Raw genomic sequence first — 17158 nt, 5'->3', positions numbered from 1 at the left:
AAAATCTTTAAAAAAAAGAAAAAGAAAAAGAAAAAGAAATTAAAACTGAGGATTAAAACCTCTGCCTTCAGCTCAGGTCATGATCCCAGGGTCCTGGGATCAAACCCCGCATTGGGCTTTCTGCTCAGTGGGGAGCCTGCTTCCCCCTCTCTCTCTGCCTGCCTCTCTGCCTACTTGTGATCTCTGTCTGTAAAATAAATAAATAAAATCTTTTTAAAAAAATTAAAACTGAGAAATTTTTTAATCAAATCAGTTTAATTAAATCATTTAAAATATTAAACATGTTAATATAAGTAACATTTTTATGGGAAAGAAACCTCTGTTTTCAAAAATAAAAAATAATGAGAAGAGTGATATTGTTTTACATTTTTGTAAAACTCTTGAAGGTCATGCTTAATAAAAGCCAGCTAGATCTTTTATCTACTTCTGAGGTCTGGCATGACATTCATAAGTACACAGTCATGGAGCCAAGGAAAACACCACTGTACCCTCAAGAGAATGAAAGTAGAAGGGCAGATAATGTCTTAGTATTATTTCAAAAACTGTCTGACCTTGAAAGGGTGTCAGGAACTCCCTAGAGCCCTCCTACCACATTTGGAGAACCACTGCTCTAGTCAAGCCTGGGTTACTCCTAAGTCTGACTTCAGCAAATCCCCACAACCTAACTTGAACTCCAACCTCACTCTCTTTTGCTTCCTTACCACTGCCATGCTCCACCCCCCAAATGTACCACCTTCCCTAAAAAACAAAACTTTCTACATAAACTGTCTCCTCTTTCTCTTAGGTCACCAAACTTCTTGAAAAAGTAGTTCCCACAACCTCTACTGCCCCTAATTTTTATCATTTTAATTAACAAAGTAATACAGACATGTTCTCATTAAAAAAAAAAAAAAAAAGATAAATCACCCTCCACAATTCCAGTCTCTAACCACTGTTACCCCTAGAAAATACTCTGAGCTGTTAACTAAATACTCAGTTTGAATTTTTTATTTTCTTGTGATTTTTTTCCCTCATCAAATAGTTATTTTTAAAAATCCTGAAAGGCAGTTCTGTTTAGATTCCAATTCTTTAGGTTACCCAAGGTATGGTCAAAGAATAAGGGCTACCAACTAGGAGATTAGGGAGATAAAATGAGTGACATTCTTATACAAAGTGAGTACTAAACAAAATGCTACAACCATGCTGATTTTATGGTAATACAACATAAGACAGAATAATGAAACTTAGTCATCCTGATATATACATATATTTTATATATATATATATATATATATATAAAATATGTAACAGTGTCTTCAGGATTTGAACATTTTCACATATATTTGCTCTTTAAAGTTTCACAACCCTGAGGTCAATAGGAATTAGAATTAACATTTTATAGATAAGAAAGCCAAAGTTCTAGGAGAGCAGGAGAAAAAAAATTACTGCTCAGAATTACATAGCTAGAAAAATGCACACCAGAAACCATAGAAAGAAGTTATATTTTCTGACTCAAATCAAATCCCACTCCTTTATATTACATTAAACAGTACATCAAAAATTCTCACAATATAGAAATTTTAAGTTCTACTTTTAAAAAAAATTAAATTCTAGCCTATTTTTAGAGCTCATCTGGAAAAAATGATCTTTACTTCCAAAGTTGAAAATGCAAAATGAACTGTATAATTTCTGAATGCAAAAAAGAACAAATCATTTTTGCTTCTTTATTATACAATATCCTTTAGGAAGCTTACATTTTATTTAGAATAACAGTTGAAATTTACTAAAATCTACATCAACATGTAGACATACTATTTATTCTATTAGAAAAATAACTTCTTAAATCCTTTATCTAGGCATTGCTATTAACAAAGACCCAAGACTCCTAATGTAAAGATGATGCAACAGCTGCTGAAAAGAACACCAGACATACACACTTCATGGATGCTACCCTCATACTTCAGTGCTACCCTTGAAATTCCTGCAAGTAACACAGAGAATCATATGGAAATTCCCTAAAGTTCACAATCAGAATTTGGAACTAAATTATGAAAAAGTACTAAACCTGTTTATACAAATAACAAACTATTTGATTCATTTTTTAAAGATTTTATTTATTTGAGAGAGAGAGAGAGAGAGAGCATGAAAAGAGAGAAGTCAGCGGGAGAAGCAGACTCCCTGCCCAGCAGGGAACCCCGTGTGGGACTCGATCCCGGGACTCCAGGATCACGACCTGAGCCGAAGGCAGTTGATCAACCAACTGAGCCACCAGCCGTCCCTATTTGATTCATTATTAATCTTACTGAAATATTGTTTCCAAACCCCTATTTTTTTTTCCTATACCAAGGCAGCTCCAAAGGAGCTCAACATATTTAAATGATTTATTTATTATGACAGATAAGATTATGAAAAAAACTGAACTTAAGCTATTCTTATTAAGGGCTCTTTCCCTTATAACATGGGAAAGTTTTAAAACCATGATTAAGCTAACCTTTTTAACACACACTGGCATTTCAAAAATATGGGCAAGAGGGGCGCCCGGCTGGCTCAGTCAGTGGGACATGCAACTCCTGATCTCAGGGTTGTGAGTCTGAGCCCCACAGTGGGTGTAAAGATTACTTAAAAATAAAATCTTCAAGAAGTACTTATGTGGGCAAAATAACTGTTTTTTTCATTCACATTTTACTCTTTTTAAATGTAAAAGATAGGAGCGCCTGGGTGGCTCAGTGGGTTAGGCTTCTGCCTTTGGCTGGGGTCATGATCCCAGGATTCTGGGATTGAGCCCAGCATCAGCTCTCCAGCGGGGAGCCTGCTTCCCCCTCTCTCTCTGCTGCCTCTCTGCCTCCTTGTGATCTCTCTCTGTCAAATAAATAAATAAAATCTTAAAAAAATAAATAAATAAAAAATAAATGTAAAAGATATATACCTATCTCAACACATTCTTGTCAGAAGACCAAAAACCCATGAGATATAGTTCAATACTTAAGTAAATCTAAAGAAACCGCAAAGCTACTTTACTAATAAATATTTGAGTATTTCTCTTACCTCTGTTTCAGTACAATGTGAATATCCCAATTTACCTGTAATAAAAATACAAAAAGTTACTTCCAATGGATTTTAGCTTTTTTATCATTGATAAAAATATCTGAGCTATCCTGGCATGGTTTCATTATATCTATGCAAATATGCAAATAGAAGGTGCTAGAATGACCAATATTCTAGAAGGTCCTACCTAGAGATTTGTTTAAATAAGCCAATAAGAAAATACTAAGTAGGAAGATGGGAAGAATATACTCAATTGTAATAAGACCTAAAACACACACACATATTTAATATGCATATATACAAGTTAATGAAAGTAATAAAAATATTTTTATTGGAGTCTTGCTTTCTTTTTAAGATATCTTAAAATACTTTAACGGCATTTAAAAAGTACCTTTCAAAATACTCTAAAATACCTTCAAAAAATCTTCAAAAGACTCTTAAACTTTTCTCCAAATATATCTTCCAGTTTAAAGGTACAGTGATCATTTCAATGAAAGCATAAATGTCTCAAACTAATATTTTCTTTAATATTTGATGGTTGTTTTTCTTTAATATATGATTAGACAAAACCACATAATTAATTTAGTAATTTTCCAACAGAGGATCACCTAAAGAACAGCAATAATTGAACAATATTTGGCTGTACCAACATCAATATTTCCTCTTCATCACTGACACATAATAGCAAAAGAAACATATACAATTATACATTTCTGCCAATGCTGATGAATAAAACATCCTTTTTAAATTAAAAAACAGCTATTTTGAAGATCATTTATTAAGCAGTTTTAACAAAAAGAACAGGTTACATATTTATATTGGGTACTAAACAGCCAGTCCACACTTCTTTAAAATCACTGTCCTCCATTCAAACATACATTAACCTCTACCTCCTTTCTTCCAACAACACTCTCCTTCCTCCAAACTGCTCTCTCCAGCCTCTGACTCCCACACCTAGTCCTAGCCCACTGTGCTGGTTCCAGCAGTCTGTGTTTTCTTTAATGCTTAATGAGAATCTATTCACCCTAGAGTTTATAATGATACCACACACACACACAAAAAAAAAACCCACAATGTTTTTTTATGTGCCTCCAGACTCTTAAAATGAAAAAAATTGAAATCCACAATTTCTGATGACCTAATAGTCCTAATGTGGAATACTGGCTGAAACTGAGACCGGAAAACAAGGGACCATGGGTTCTGTGGATTAAAAATTATATATGAGCAATAAATAATTAAAGATTATATGAACACAGAGATAAAATGGTTTAATATACAAAGGTTTTACATACTATGGTTTGATAAATACATAACATACATATTTACATATTTATGTACTGTTGAATGAAACTATGTATTACAGTTATATATCATCTATTTTTATTTATATATATATATATGACTGCTCAGAACATTAGCGCTTTTGGTAAATTAATTATCCTACAACTCCTATAGAGGGGGTGATTAGCTTAACCTAGGAAAGTACTGTGAACAGCAGCAGTTCAAAGGGCACAGACTACCTCTCAACAAGCATTGAGAGTGTCTACTCTGGAAGGGGAGGGGAGGGACAGGAAGGAGGAGGCAGGGAGGGAGGGGAAAATACGGTGTTAAGACAACAATAACAGAGAGTAACCTCTTTGAGAGTACATAGATGTCCATCTTAGTATAATAATTCTTAAGGTAAAGAGAACTGCAAAGAAAGTGGTGGGTTTGTTGTTGGTAGTAAAGTTGATAAAAAAAAAAAATTCAAACTGTTTTGTACATACTGCAGCACTAAGCAAACAAATGCGCTGATGTTGCTGGGAATCATGAACTGAGGGAGAAAGACCCTGTGTACCTAACATGTGGGAAGGAGAGGAAGAGCCCTGTGGTGGTGAACTGGAATTGGATATTACCTAATTTCAAAAACAAAACAACAACAACTTCCTAGCTCTTCCTCCAAAAGAGGGAGAAGTAGTAGCACCCTATTTTGCAAGAATGCACCTAGCCCATTCCCCCTCAAAGGAACCAGTACTCAGGGGACTAGCTAACTCCACGGATGGGATAGGTGGAGGTGAGGCATTTCAGGGAATGTGCTCTGTAAGGCCTAACCCTGAACAGCTGAAGTTATGAGTGGGTCTACCAAGACGACAAATTACAGGATAAGCTGGAACATCTTTCTGCACCAGAAAGTAATGAAGTACTCAAAAGTGATGTCAAAATGGCACAAGTCTTAGGAAATAAGGTTTTTTCAATGACCTCTATGATAAAACAGAAAATGCTTTCCTATAAAGAATACCAAAAATTTTTGTGTGCGTGCACCACTGCTTCTGGTTATTCAATTTGATCTGGTGACTGAACACGCAACTCTGGAAATGTGGTTCACTATGAAGTGCCTGACGGCCTACCCTACTCTGCCATCCAAATCCCTGCCCAGACTCTGACCCAGGGATCAGAAAATCCCAATTACACGAAAGCAGAGCTAAAGGAACCTTGAAAATCATCCTGCCCAATCCATTCATTTATAGATCAGTAATCTGAGCCTGACAAGTCAAATGACTTCACAAAATGACAGAGCTGAGTAGAATCCAAGGCTCCTGACCCTTGTCATGAGCATTGCTGTGGTTGTTACCCTGTCCTCCATTCCCACTTGCAGGAACCAGTAGGGTTAGGGAAGGGGACTACAGAGGTGCTATCACAGCGACCTACGCATTAGAATCCTGCTTGTGGAGAAATGGGGTAATGTACTCCTTGATTTAGCAGTTGGAAACTGCCAATATAGCAACCGAGAAATTTTCATTTGACAACTTTTGAGTCCTTCCTCATAGGTTAATCACCTTTCCAGAAACAAATCTAAGGAATCCCTCTAAAACCTAGAATACTATGACTTCACTTTCTACAAGCTGAGTAAACTAAGTCGATGGTAGGCCGAACCAAGGTTTAAGGTTATTACATGCAGTGAATCAATTCTTTAAATAAGGCTAACAATTTTACTGATTTATTGTTATTTTAAAGGCTAGATTAACTCTCTGACAATGTACAATAAAAGGAAACATTTGGGATGACTCTTATTGAGTTTCAAAATATTCCAGTATTATTAACATGCTTATACACTTGGACAAAGGATGATTTGCACAGCAAACCAAGACTTCAGCTTGGCATTTCCCAAACAGAATGGGCATTTTAGTAATGCCGGAAGAATCAAGGCTGTGTTTTTCAGGCCCTCCTTTTTAACTCATTCTGAAATATTCTATCTGCTCTTAAGATTTGCTCGACAAGTTCCCTCATGTCCTAGGAAATACAAACACCAGTCTTCCTATAAAATGATATAAAATGGCTTTAAGTGACACCAGGTGCCTCTGTCAGTGCCTTTGGCTCAGGTCATGATCCCAGGGTCCTAGGATCAAGTCCTGCATCATGTTCTTTGCTCAGCGGGAAGCCTGCTTCTCCCTCTCTCTCTCTGCCTGCCACTCCCTCTGCTTGGGCTCTCTCTGTCTCTGACAAATAAAATCTTAAAAAATAATAAAATAAAATAAAATAAAATGGCTTTAAGAAATGAACTATTCCTAATATTAAATGTCATTAAAAAAAAAAGCCACCTCAACTAACAAAGACATTTTAAATCCTAAACGTTGATAATCAGACACTTTCATTCCAAAGTCTGCTCAGTGTTACCAGAGAGAGCATTTCAGTGAACACATCTTGGTAGACCCACTCATAACTTTAGCTCTTCAGGGTTAGACCTCACACAGCATACTCTCTAAATGGCCTCACCGCAGTAGAATCACACAATCTGATGAACCACACAACTATGGTGGAAATTAAGGCAATTTCAGAAAAAATTTAAGATGCTCGTGTAGATTAATTATACCTTTAAATTAAGGAGGTAGAGGGGCACCTGGGTGGCTCAGTGGGTTAAAGCCTCTGCCTTCTGCTCAGATCATGATCCCAGGGTCCTGGGATAGAGCCCTGCACCAGGCTCTCTGCTCACTGGGGAGTCCGCTTCCCTCCCTCTCTCTCTCTCTGCCTACCTCTCTGCCTACTTGTGATCTCTGTCAAATAAATAAAATCTTTTTTAAAAAAATTAAGGCGGTAGAAACCTCAGCATATGGCTGACTTGTCTGTCACAGAGGCACATTATCAACGTGATTCAAATTAGCTGAACAAGCAGAAGGCAAAGATGCCCACCAGAACCCCTATAATCTTTACAATAGATTACACAGAACCCCTATAATCTTTACAATAAATAAACAGCTCTAGAATTATTCTCCAAATTTTTCCCATGTAAACAAACTGCAGGCAATGATTGGGTCTATCTGATCCTATGAAGGTATGTTATTTTTTCATAAGCTGAACATTCAATAGACACACCCTGTCCCCCAGCCAGCTTGCCTCTGCTCCTCTCATTCACTCAATAAATAATTGCTGAACACCTACTGAATACTAAAATACTGATGATATAGTGGCAAACAAACTACACAAACAAGTAAGTCCTTGCTCCCTAGGACTTATATCTTAGTGAACACAGACCCAAAGAAACAAACAAAATTAACTACAACTGGTAATAAATGTTACTAAGGACAGAAAAGGGAGAAAATAACAGAAATGTTCCAATTTAGAATAGTCAGACATGACTCCTACAGAAGATATTTAGGTAGAGACCATGAAGTTAGGTAGCAGGTAACTGCAGGGCTGAGGGAAGAACCTGTTCCAGAGCCAGAAGGCAGCCTGTGGTAAGGCTCTGGAAGTGGTGGTAGGTGGGTAGCATAAAACGCATTTGGAAACACAGGCAAGGGCAGATCACACAGGCCTTTTAGGACAGTGTAAGGAGTTTAGATCTGATGTCCAATACAACAGGAAGCCACTGGACATTAATATTAAGCAAGGGCATGAGTTGATTTGAGGTGGGTTTCCAGGTTGGTCCTGCTCTGTGGAAAGGGTCAAGGTGAAACCATGGAAGGTGGACTGCCTCACTGTCCTGGATAGCAACGGAGCCCAGCACAGACAGCAACCAGCCCAGGTGGTGGCAGTGACCAGAAGAAAAGTAGAGAATTAAGATATAACTTAGCAGCAGAATTAGCAGGACTTGCTAATGGACCGGACTGGGGGTGGAGCAAGGTGAGGAGAAAAGAATGATACCCTGAACAAGTGCCATATTTTCAGGAACAGTGTTCTTAAAGACTTGATCAAAACAGATCAACATCAAGGGTTAAATTTAAGAACTCTAATACTCTGGGGGCACCCACCTGGCTCAGTTGGAAGAGCATGTGACTCTCAATCTCAGGGTCATAAATTTGAGCCCCATATTGGAAGTAGAGACTACTTAAATAAATAAATAAAAAAAAATTTTTTTTTTAAAAGAGCTCTAATACTCTATAAGAGACAAGTGTGTATTAGGTGCACTTTTTGGGCAGCTTTTATATGCATATTAGGGAAAAAGAGTACAGTTTTAAATAAGCCAAAATTTAGCAATAAAACAATCCCTACAGCCTTATCACACCTAGGTTTCTTAAACATTGTGGCCACTGAGGGCTCAGAATCCATGACCAGTTTTCAGTGTCAAAAGTTAGGACACTAAAACAGTGCAATCATCATTAGCTTACATCCACCTCCCCCAAAAGAACCATTTTTGCCATGTTACATTTTTAATGAAAAAAAAGTTAATGCATTTGACATAAGAAACAACCATATAAAGGACACTTTCACTTTGGTTGTTAAATGATCAAATCATTATCCTCTATGCCATAGCATTTTACCAGCAAAGCTCCTCAAAGATTAACAGGAATTTAGGATTTAGACATGGGAGAAAACTGGTATCCTTGCTAACCAAACACAGATTGTGTGTTCATTAAGTTCCTCTTCTTGGCCTGATAGGAAGAATGAAATAAATTTTAATGTTCCACTGCCACAAGAACCCTGTGCTAATGTATTTTCTACTTCCCAACTGTTGATGTTTAACCAAGAGTTTAAGTAAGCTTTCCCTTCGGTGCCCTGGCAAGGCAGTGAGCAGAAGAGCAAGTCTTTAGACTTGTGCAGTCCCAGGTTTGAATCTCAGTGCCATACTGAACTAATTGTGTGATGTGATTTTTAAGTAAAATACTTCCCAGAGTTTTCCACTTTCTCAACTACAAAAAAAAGGAATAGTATCTACCTCAAAAGGCTTATGTGAAAATTAGATGAAACACAAAATGTTTTGAGGGGCTCTGCCTGATGCCTCCTGCAGAGAGGGGCTCAGCAAATGGCAGCTAAGCTTGCTGCTCCTAACCCTGTGGAAAAACGAGAGGTAGAGATAAACTAAAATCAAGTGCGAAGGAAAACTGGCATAGCAAAATATCATCACTAGCTTTACAACCATGTAAAAGAGGTATTGATTTTGCAATGAAAAAGTAGCTAAGTCCTATGAAAAGTCATAAAATTTCACTCATTTTTACACTTAAGATCTTTAAAAGCCGCTATCTTTTACGTTATACCTCTCTGCAGAGGTTCCTCACATAAACCTTGCCCCCAACTCTTTAGTGACGGCGTCCAGGATGATGACAGGCATCAGTCAAACAGCTGGAGCTCAGCAATGGCTCGGGCTGGGGTGGTGGGAAGTGATGTTTCATCAGCTATTACTCAAAACTGAAAATAAGAAAGCCTGAAATGGCAATCTCTATAATCAACTCACAAATAAAAAGACTGTGAAGTCTGCAGAATTTGTGAATACACTACTTTACATGGCAAAATGATTTTGCAGCTGTGACTAAGTTAAGGCTCTAGATAGAGATGGGAGATTATGCTGGATTTTCCAGGTGGAACCAGATGTAACCACAAGCAGCTTTATGAGAGACGGGAGAGTCCAAAAAGGAGCCGTGATGATGAAAACAAAGACTAGTGTCATGAGAATGCAAAAAGGGGGACACAAGGCAAGGGATGTGGAAAGTCTCTAGAAGCTGAAAGAGGAAAGGACCAGATTCTCCCCTGTAGCGTCCAGAAGGAATAAGCCCTGCAAATGCCTTGTTTTTAGCCCACAAGACCCGTTTTCAGACATCTAATCACCAGAACTTTAAGGTAAGAATTTTGTGTTGTTTTAAAGCCATGACATTAGTGGTGACTTCTTACAGGATATGAATACACACACCATGAAAAGTTCAAAGCAATATGACAAGCTCTCGCCATCCCAAAGACAAACCCCAGGCTACACTGTGTATGGTCTAATCCCATGCAGAATGTCCCAGAGTAAGAACTCGCTCACTGGTACAAGGGCAATAGAGCACAGCGGTTAGGAGCAAGAGTTCCGGGCCAGACTCTGGGGACTTGAATCCCAGATAGGCTGCTGGCTAAATGGCCTTTACACATTAGTCTCCCATTTGTAAGGCAGAGGCTAAAAAGAGTACCTATCTTGGGGCACCTGGATAGCTCATTCTGTTAAGCATCTGCCTTAGGTTCAGGTTATGATACCAGGGTCCTAGGATGGAGCCCAGAGTTGTTGGGCTCCCTGATCTGTGGGGAGCCTGCGTCACCCTTTCCTTCTGCCCCTCCCCCTGTCCTGCTCGCTCTCTCTCTCTCTTTTGCACACTGTCTCTCTCAAATAAATAAATAATATTTATGAAGTGCCCAGGTGGCTCAGTCGGTGAAGTATCTGCCTTTGGCTCAGGTCATGATCCCAGGGTCCTGCAACTGAGTCCCCCATGGGGCTTTCTTTTGGGGGGGAGCCTGCTTCTTCCTCTCCCTCTACCTGTTGCTACACCTGCCTGTGCTCTCTCTTTCTGTCAAATAAATAAATCTTTATAAATAAATAAACAAAGTTTTTTTTTTTTTTTTTTAAAGATTTTATTTATTTATTTGACAGAGAGAGATTACAAGTAGGCAGAGAGGCAGGCAGAGAGAGAGAGGAGGAAGCAGGCTCCCTGCTGAGCAGAGAGCCCGATGCGGGACTCGATCCCAGGACCCTGAGATCATGACCTGAGCCGAAGGCAGAGGCTTAACCCACTGAGCCACCCAGGCGCCCCAAATAAACAAAGTTTTAAAAAGAAGAGTACCTATCTCATAGAATTGTTGTGAGGATCAAAAGTAATATTCCAAGAAAACTGCTCAGCTCACTGCCTGTCACAGAGTAAGCACTTAAAATTAGCTCTATTACCATTTAAGTCTTGAGCCTTCTCTCCTAGGACAAAATAAGCCAAAAGACCCTTGTCTTCCAAACCCAAAAAGCTGTCAGTGAACAGATCACTTGGCTCCTTCTATACCTAGCATAATTGAAGAAACCCGCACCCATGCCTTGGCCTGTAGGTGCAAAGCCGGTCACCCAATCTCTGTAAGTTCTAGGGGTCTCCTGTGTCTGCATGCAGTGTCAACCTGAAAAGCACTCAGCTGACCTTCCATAAATTTGTTAAACTTTTCTGAAGCTAGGAGACTCACAGGGAGGCATTCCTGTCCCCACCCTTCCCTGTTCTCCCCTCACCCTCTCACCATCCCCTTCCTGCCTGTCTCCTCGGGGGGAGTTCCGTGGTCTCCTCTGACTGCCAGTGAAGGCCTTTGAGGGCCTTGGCTTACCTCCCAAGTGCTCCCTCTCAAACTGACAGCACTCTAAGAATGATTCTGGTTATTATAATTTTTCAGCTCCCTACCCTGAACATCTCTGGTTGAAAACATCATTTCTATTTTTATAAGACACCAACCTTAAGGGAAATGCTAAGAGCAGTGGAACTATTCCAAATACCTCTGCCAGAAATATGTCAAAGACAAAGGCATACATCCAAACTACCCTGAACATTTCTAGAAGCAACATGCCATTCAAATCAACCCCCACAATGTTCTTTTAAACTCTAAGAAAATTGTTAATGAAACATCTCATTAATACTTATAATTAATCAATACTTGCTCTATATAGAGCAAACATATTGCAATGCTGGTATAAAACCTTCATTTTTACAGCTGAGGAGGCTCAAGCTCTACAAAAGAAATGACTCACTGAAGGCCAAAAACTGCGACCAGTTACCCAGGATGCTGACCCACCCAGCTGTCCTACATTCTCCCCTACCTCAGTAAGGGAGAGACTAGGAAACAATGGATGCCAAAGAGTGAAGTACAGGGCCAGCACTAGTGGGGAAAGTTTGGGAATATTAAAAACTTTCTTTTTTAAAATTTTCATTTATTTGTTTGAGAGAGAGCCAGAGAGAGAGCATGAGCCACAGGTGGGGGGTTGGGGGGTACAGGAAGACAGAGGGAGAGGGAGAAGGAGGCTCCCTGCTCAGGAGCCCAAGGTAGGACTCGATCCTAGGACTCTGGGATTGTGATACAAGTCGAAGGCCGACACTTAACTAACAACTAGGTGTCCCTAAAAACTAACTTTCTAAGTACCATTTTGGTTTACTTACCCACTGCTCACGACTAATAAATGTGGGTAAAGGAAAAAAAATATGTCCCCCTTAACAGGACAAAGAATCCCTGACTAATCAATACGAATAATACATTAGATCACATTTTATAGGATCTGGACCATAATCTTATTATTTTAAAGAAGTGTAGAGGCATAAAGACATCACATTTTTTGGAAGAGCTGGTGAAAAGTGGATTAAATTTTTTTGTGGGGTTGGGGAATGCAGAGTGAGAGGGAGAGAATCCCAAGGAGGCTACAAGGCCAGCAGCACAGAGCTAGATGTGGGGGGTCAATCTCCAAGAGATCATGACCTGAGCCAAAATAAAGACTCAGACTCAACCAAATGAGCCATGCAGGTGCCCCCCAAAACATGGCTTATTATTGCCCATCACTTTTCTAGGGACTAGAGTCTAGCCCTTGGACTTCATATCAGTAGCTAAAACCAACTACCAGCCTTCTCAGGCAGAGACCACTAACTGGCTCTTATCTGCAGCTACTGTCTGCCCTTTCTGGCTCTGCTTGCTCATCAGATGATGAGTGGATTCTTTGGGGCCTGGCTGCTGCATCAAACACCCCTGATTTCCATCCCGCCATGAGGGTAGGCCTCACCACCATGATGGCACCCCTAATCTAGGAGTAAATATGGCCCAGACCCCAAACCCCCCCAAACTATTCCATGGTACTAGAGTGGCCAATTCATAACTGATCTTGCTGTGAAATGAATGTTTTAAAGATATGTTTTCTAGGGGTGCCAGGCTGGGTCCATCAGAGAAGCATGTGACTCTTGATCTTGGGGGTGGGTGTAGAGATTACTTACATAAATAAAACTTAACAAAATATGTTTTCTTAATTATTAGTGTTATTTTTCTTTTTCTATTCAGCAACCTTAATTAGCTAAACTTTATATCATCTCACAGAACAAATATCATTAAATATCAAGTACCTTCAGTAAAAAATAATTTCAGCGTAACAGTTTTCAATAAAACTCAAGTATTTGTCTATTTTATGTAATTTGGCAACACTCAAAACTTGTAGAGGAAAAAGGTTTCATTTCTTGTGCCAGTTCACATTGAATGATAGTGACAGTCTAGAATGCTATCCTCAAAAGAGCTGTGAGGGCAAGTATGGGTGGGAGGCACCCGTGACCATTTAGCAATGTTTGCCATGGGAAGAGAAGGGAGTGACAATGCAGAAGCCACATTCCTGACACTCCTGTGTTAGAGGACAGGATGATGGAAGTTGTGGTTCTTTTTGTAAACAGTGTAGATTTAGATTAAAATTTTTCCTGAGTGATATTAATTAAAACATTCATTGCTTAAATTTCATGAGACCTCAAAAATACACTGAGAACACAGCACTCTATCACTTTATTCAAGAATAAGGAAAACGTGGAGGAGAACTTCCCCATCTAAATCATAAAAAGAGGTCTAGTAGCAAGTGCCAATCCCAAACATTTTTGTATTTCCTATCAAATAGAGAATTCTGGTTTTTATGCATTTCATAGGCACCACTGTTATTCTCCCTAGAATCTCCTCTCCCCCTCTGGCATCTGACCATGAATGAGACCATCCTAGCCAACAGAAACCCTGCCAGAGAGGCATCTAAGGTACTTCTCTCTAAACACAAGTGCCTTACGTCATAGCACCATAACTGCCACCCATATTCACTTACCCAAATATGTTACAATAACAACAGTCAGAGCTGAGAATTAAAACCACACCTTCTGCTGCTTACTCTTACATCTTGTATCTGTGTTACCATGTGACATTCAACAGTTGATCTGCAACCTTCTGAAAGAGCAAAGGAACTTGGTAGGAATAAATATGACTCCACTAGAAAAATATTTTTTCCAGGCCAATTTAATTTCTAACAAGTGTAAGTCATCATCTTCCCACCCTATGCTGCCTCTCCTGCCTTCCCAGCAACTAGGCACCCAGGTGGGAAGTTTGAGAGCCTTCCAAGATTCTTCCTCTTTCTCAGCCCCACACCAAAAACTAAAGGGCCATGTCCTGTACTATTTCCTAGATCATTCTCAATCTGACTCTTTCTCCTCATTTCTGCCCTCATTCAGACCTCCACCATCTCTTATCTGAAGAGCCAAAATACTCCCAACTGGTTAGGCAACTTCAAGGCTACTAAGATCTAAAGATAGTATGAAATCCCTACTGGTATCTCTGCCCTTGTTTTAACCCAATTCAGTCCCCAAAACTCCCATGGTTATCTTTCCAAAAAGAGTAATCTGCTTACATCATTTTCTGGCTTAAAACCCTTATATGGTTCTCCATCAGTCTATACAGGCTAAAAATACAAACTCAACAATGTGGCACAAAAATGTCCTTCATAACCTGGTCCCAGTCAACATACCTTTCTGGCCTGCCTCATTCTCCACCACTCCCCCACACATCCTATGCTCCAGGCACAGTGGACGCCCACTGCAAAGAAGACAAACAGGTTCAACTTCACGTGCCAATTCCACAAATAATTGGTAGTGGCTGACTGAAACACAGCTGAGAACTCTGAAGCTGCTTATAAATTTAGCAGCAAAGATGCAATGACCGATTAAACAGTGTCTGTTTTTGGTATGGGGAAGTGGGCGTCAGCAAAAATGCCAGTCTACAATCCAGTACTACTGTTCTTTGAATAGCTCTTCCACATTTCTGCTTCTGCCTAAGTGTCCTCTGTTTATCCCACTGCTCATCCTTCAAGCCCTCTCCAAAAAACCGGTGTCCTTTGTGAAACCGGACTTCTGTCATAGCAGCAGTCAGGTACCCTCACCCTTGGGCTCACACAGCTTTCTGTACATGCCTCTATTACTTCAGAATTACTCCAACTATACTGTAAATGTTAGTTTATGTACCTGTGATCTGCTTGAAGGCATGGGTGCCCTTTATTTTTCTTTGTGTCTTCAAATCTAGGACAGTGCACTTAGAAGGCACTCAGGTACTGATGAAATGAATAAATGAAATGGTGTAATGGGAGACTCCTCTAATATGGTATTATCACTAAAATCCAGGAACCAAGACAAGAACTATAAGACAGCCTGTAGTGACTGTTAGTGTGGCATTCTGCCCCTACTCATCACCTATACCTATATACATCTTTATCTCTCAGAAATACAAGGTATTAAAGGAATATACTAGAGAGAAATTTGGCTTCCAGTTAAGACTAGGCCATGAGGAAAACAGAAAATATGAGGGAAAAAGACAGAGAGTTAGTTTTCAGAAGCCAAATATGGACCTGCAAATCCCACTATTATTAGGGATACAGACTTTCCATATAAATGACACCAGTCAAATCCTTATTGAATTTACACCAATATCCCAGATTGGTTTTAATTTTTTAAAGTTTGTGAGGTACACAAGGGAGGTGTGTGGGGAAATAATTTAAACAAGTGATGGGGACTGAGAAGTGCACTTGTTCTGATAAGCACCAGGTAATGTACAGAACTGCTGAATCACTATTTGTACACTGGAAACTGATATAACACTGTATTTTAGCTAGAATTAAACAAAAACTTTTAAAAAATTAAAATTAAAAAATAAAATAAAGTTTGCAAGGTGCAATAATTTTGGAAAACTTTTGGCAATATCTACTAACACTGAAAATACCCATACACTATGAACTAGCAATTCCACTTTCAGGTATATACTCAAATGCTGTATTTGTTCACCAAAAAACATGTTTACTCACGCTCACAACAGCATTATCCATAATTCCCAATAACTGAATACCCAAATCTAAAATCCAAAAAAATCAAACATCCATGGATGAATTATGGTATATTTATTCATGCAAGGGAATATGGTACTAAACTGTGAATGAACAAACTACAACTATTTGCAACAACAGGGATCAATCTCACAAAGTTCAGAGAAGAAAGTTAGACACTAGGTAACATACTACTACTTGATTCTATACACCTACATTCAAATATAGACAAAACTTACGGTGTCAGAAGTCATGACCAGTGGTGACGCTTGAAGTGGTTGGTGACTGAAAGGGTTCACAGACAGTTCTGCTGGGATACTAATCACATTCTGTTCCTTGATCTGTATACTAGTTACATGAGTGTGTTCCCATTGTGAAAATTCATCATTTACGTACTTTTCTATAAGTTACATCTTAATTAAAATTTGTTGTTAAAAGAAAGACAAAATAGGGGTGCCTGAGTGGCTCAGTCAGTTAGGTGTCTAACTTTTGATTTTGCCTCAGGTCATGATCTCAGGGTCATGAGATGGAGCCCCCCATCGGGCTCCATGCTGGGTATGGAGCCCCCCCATCGGGCTCCATGCTGGGTATGGAGCCCCCCCATCGGGCTCCATGCTGGGTATGGAGCCCCCCCATCGGGCTCCATGCTGGGTATGGAGCCTGCTTAGATTCTCCTTCTCCCTCTGTCCCTCCTTCCACCTCTCTCTCCTTCTATAAATTAATTAATTAGGAGCATACCAATTTAAGGTTATAATATCTTCATGGTGATTTTACTCTTTGTCAATGTGGCTAGAGTTGACATGTATATGGTTACACCAGCTTTCCTTTTTTTCAACTGAATAAATTGAGCCACTTTTTGACTGAATTCTGAGTGAATTTAACAGTGGTAGATCTGCACTAAAGTACATATTAAAGAGTTCTTCAGACAAGAGGAAAATGATCCTAGAAGAAAGTAATGCAGGAGGAAACAGAGAACACAGAAAGGGCAAATGTGGGAAAATCTACATGAATACCAAATTGTACAAAAATATTGTCTTATATATAAAATCTATGATAAACTAAAATACACACCAACAATCATAAAAC

At 39.2% G+C, this 17158-nt stretch overlaps 1 protein-coding gene across 5 annotated transcripts in view; it reads right to left on the bottom strand.

Annotated features, from left to right (window-relative positions):
* The window catches only part of SPIRE1 (spire type actin nucleation factor 1), a 189285-nt gene that overhangs the window by 162339 nt on the left and 9788 nt on the right, over positions 1-17158 (bottom strand). For all 5 annotated transcript variants that reach the window (XM_045065355.1, XM_045065356.1, XM_045065358.1 and 2 more), the window contains one exon: positions 3025-3059. In XM_045065355.1, coding sequence (XP_044921290.1) covers positions 3025-3059 — 35 coding nt within the window. The remainder of the gene's footprint in view (positions 1-3024; positions 3060-17158) is intronic.

This window comes from Mustela putorius, unplaced genomic scaffold (genome assembly GCF_011764305.1).
Source record: "Mustela putorius furo isolate JIRA1106 unplaced genomic scaffold, ASM1176430v1.1 tig00003858_pilon_pilon_pilon, whole genome shotgun sequence".
In the NCBI taxonomy this organism is placed as follows: Eukaryota; Metazoa; Chordata; class Mammalia; order Carnivora; family Mustelidae; genus Mustela; species Mustela putorius.
This window is presented reverse-complemented; position numbering and strand designations above follow the sequence as displayed.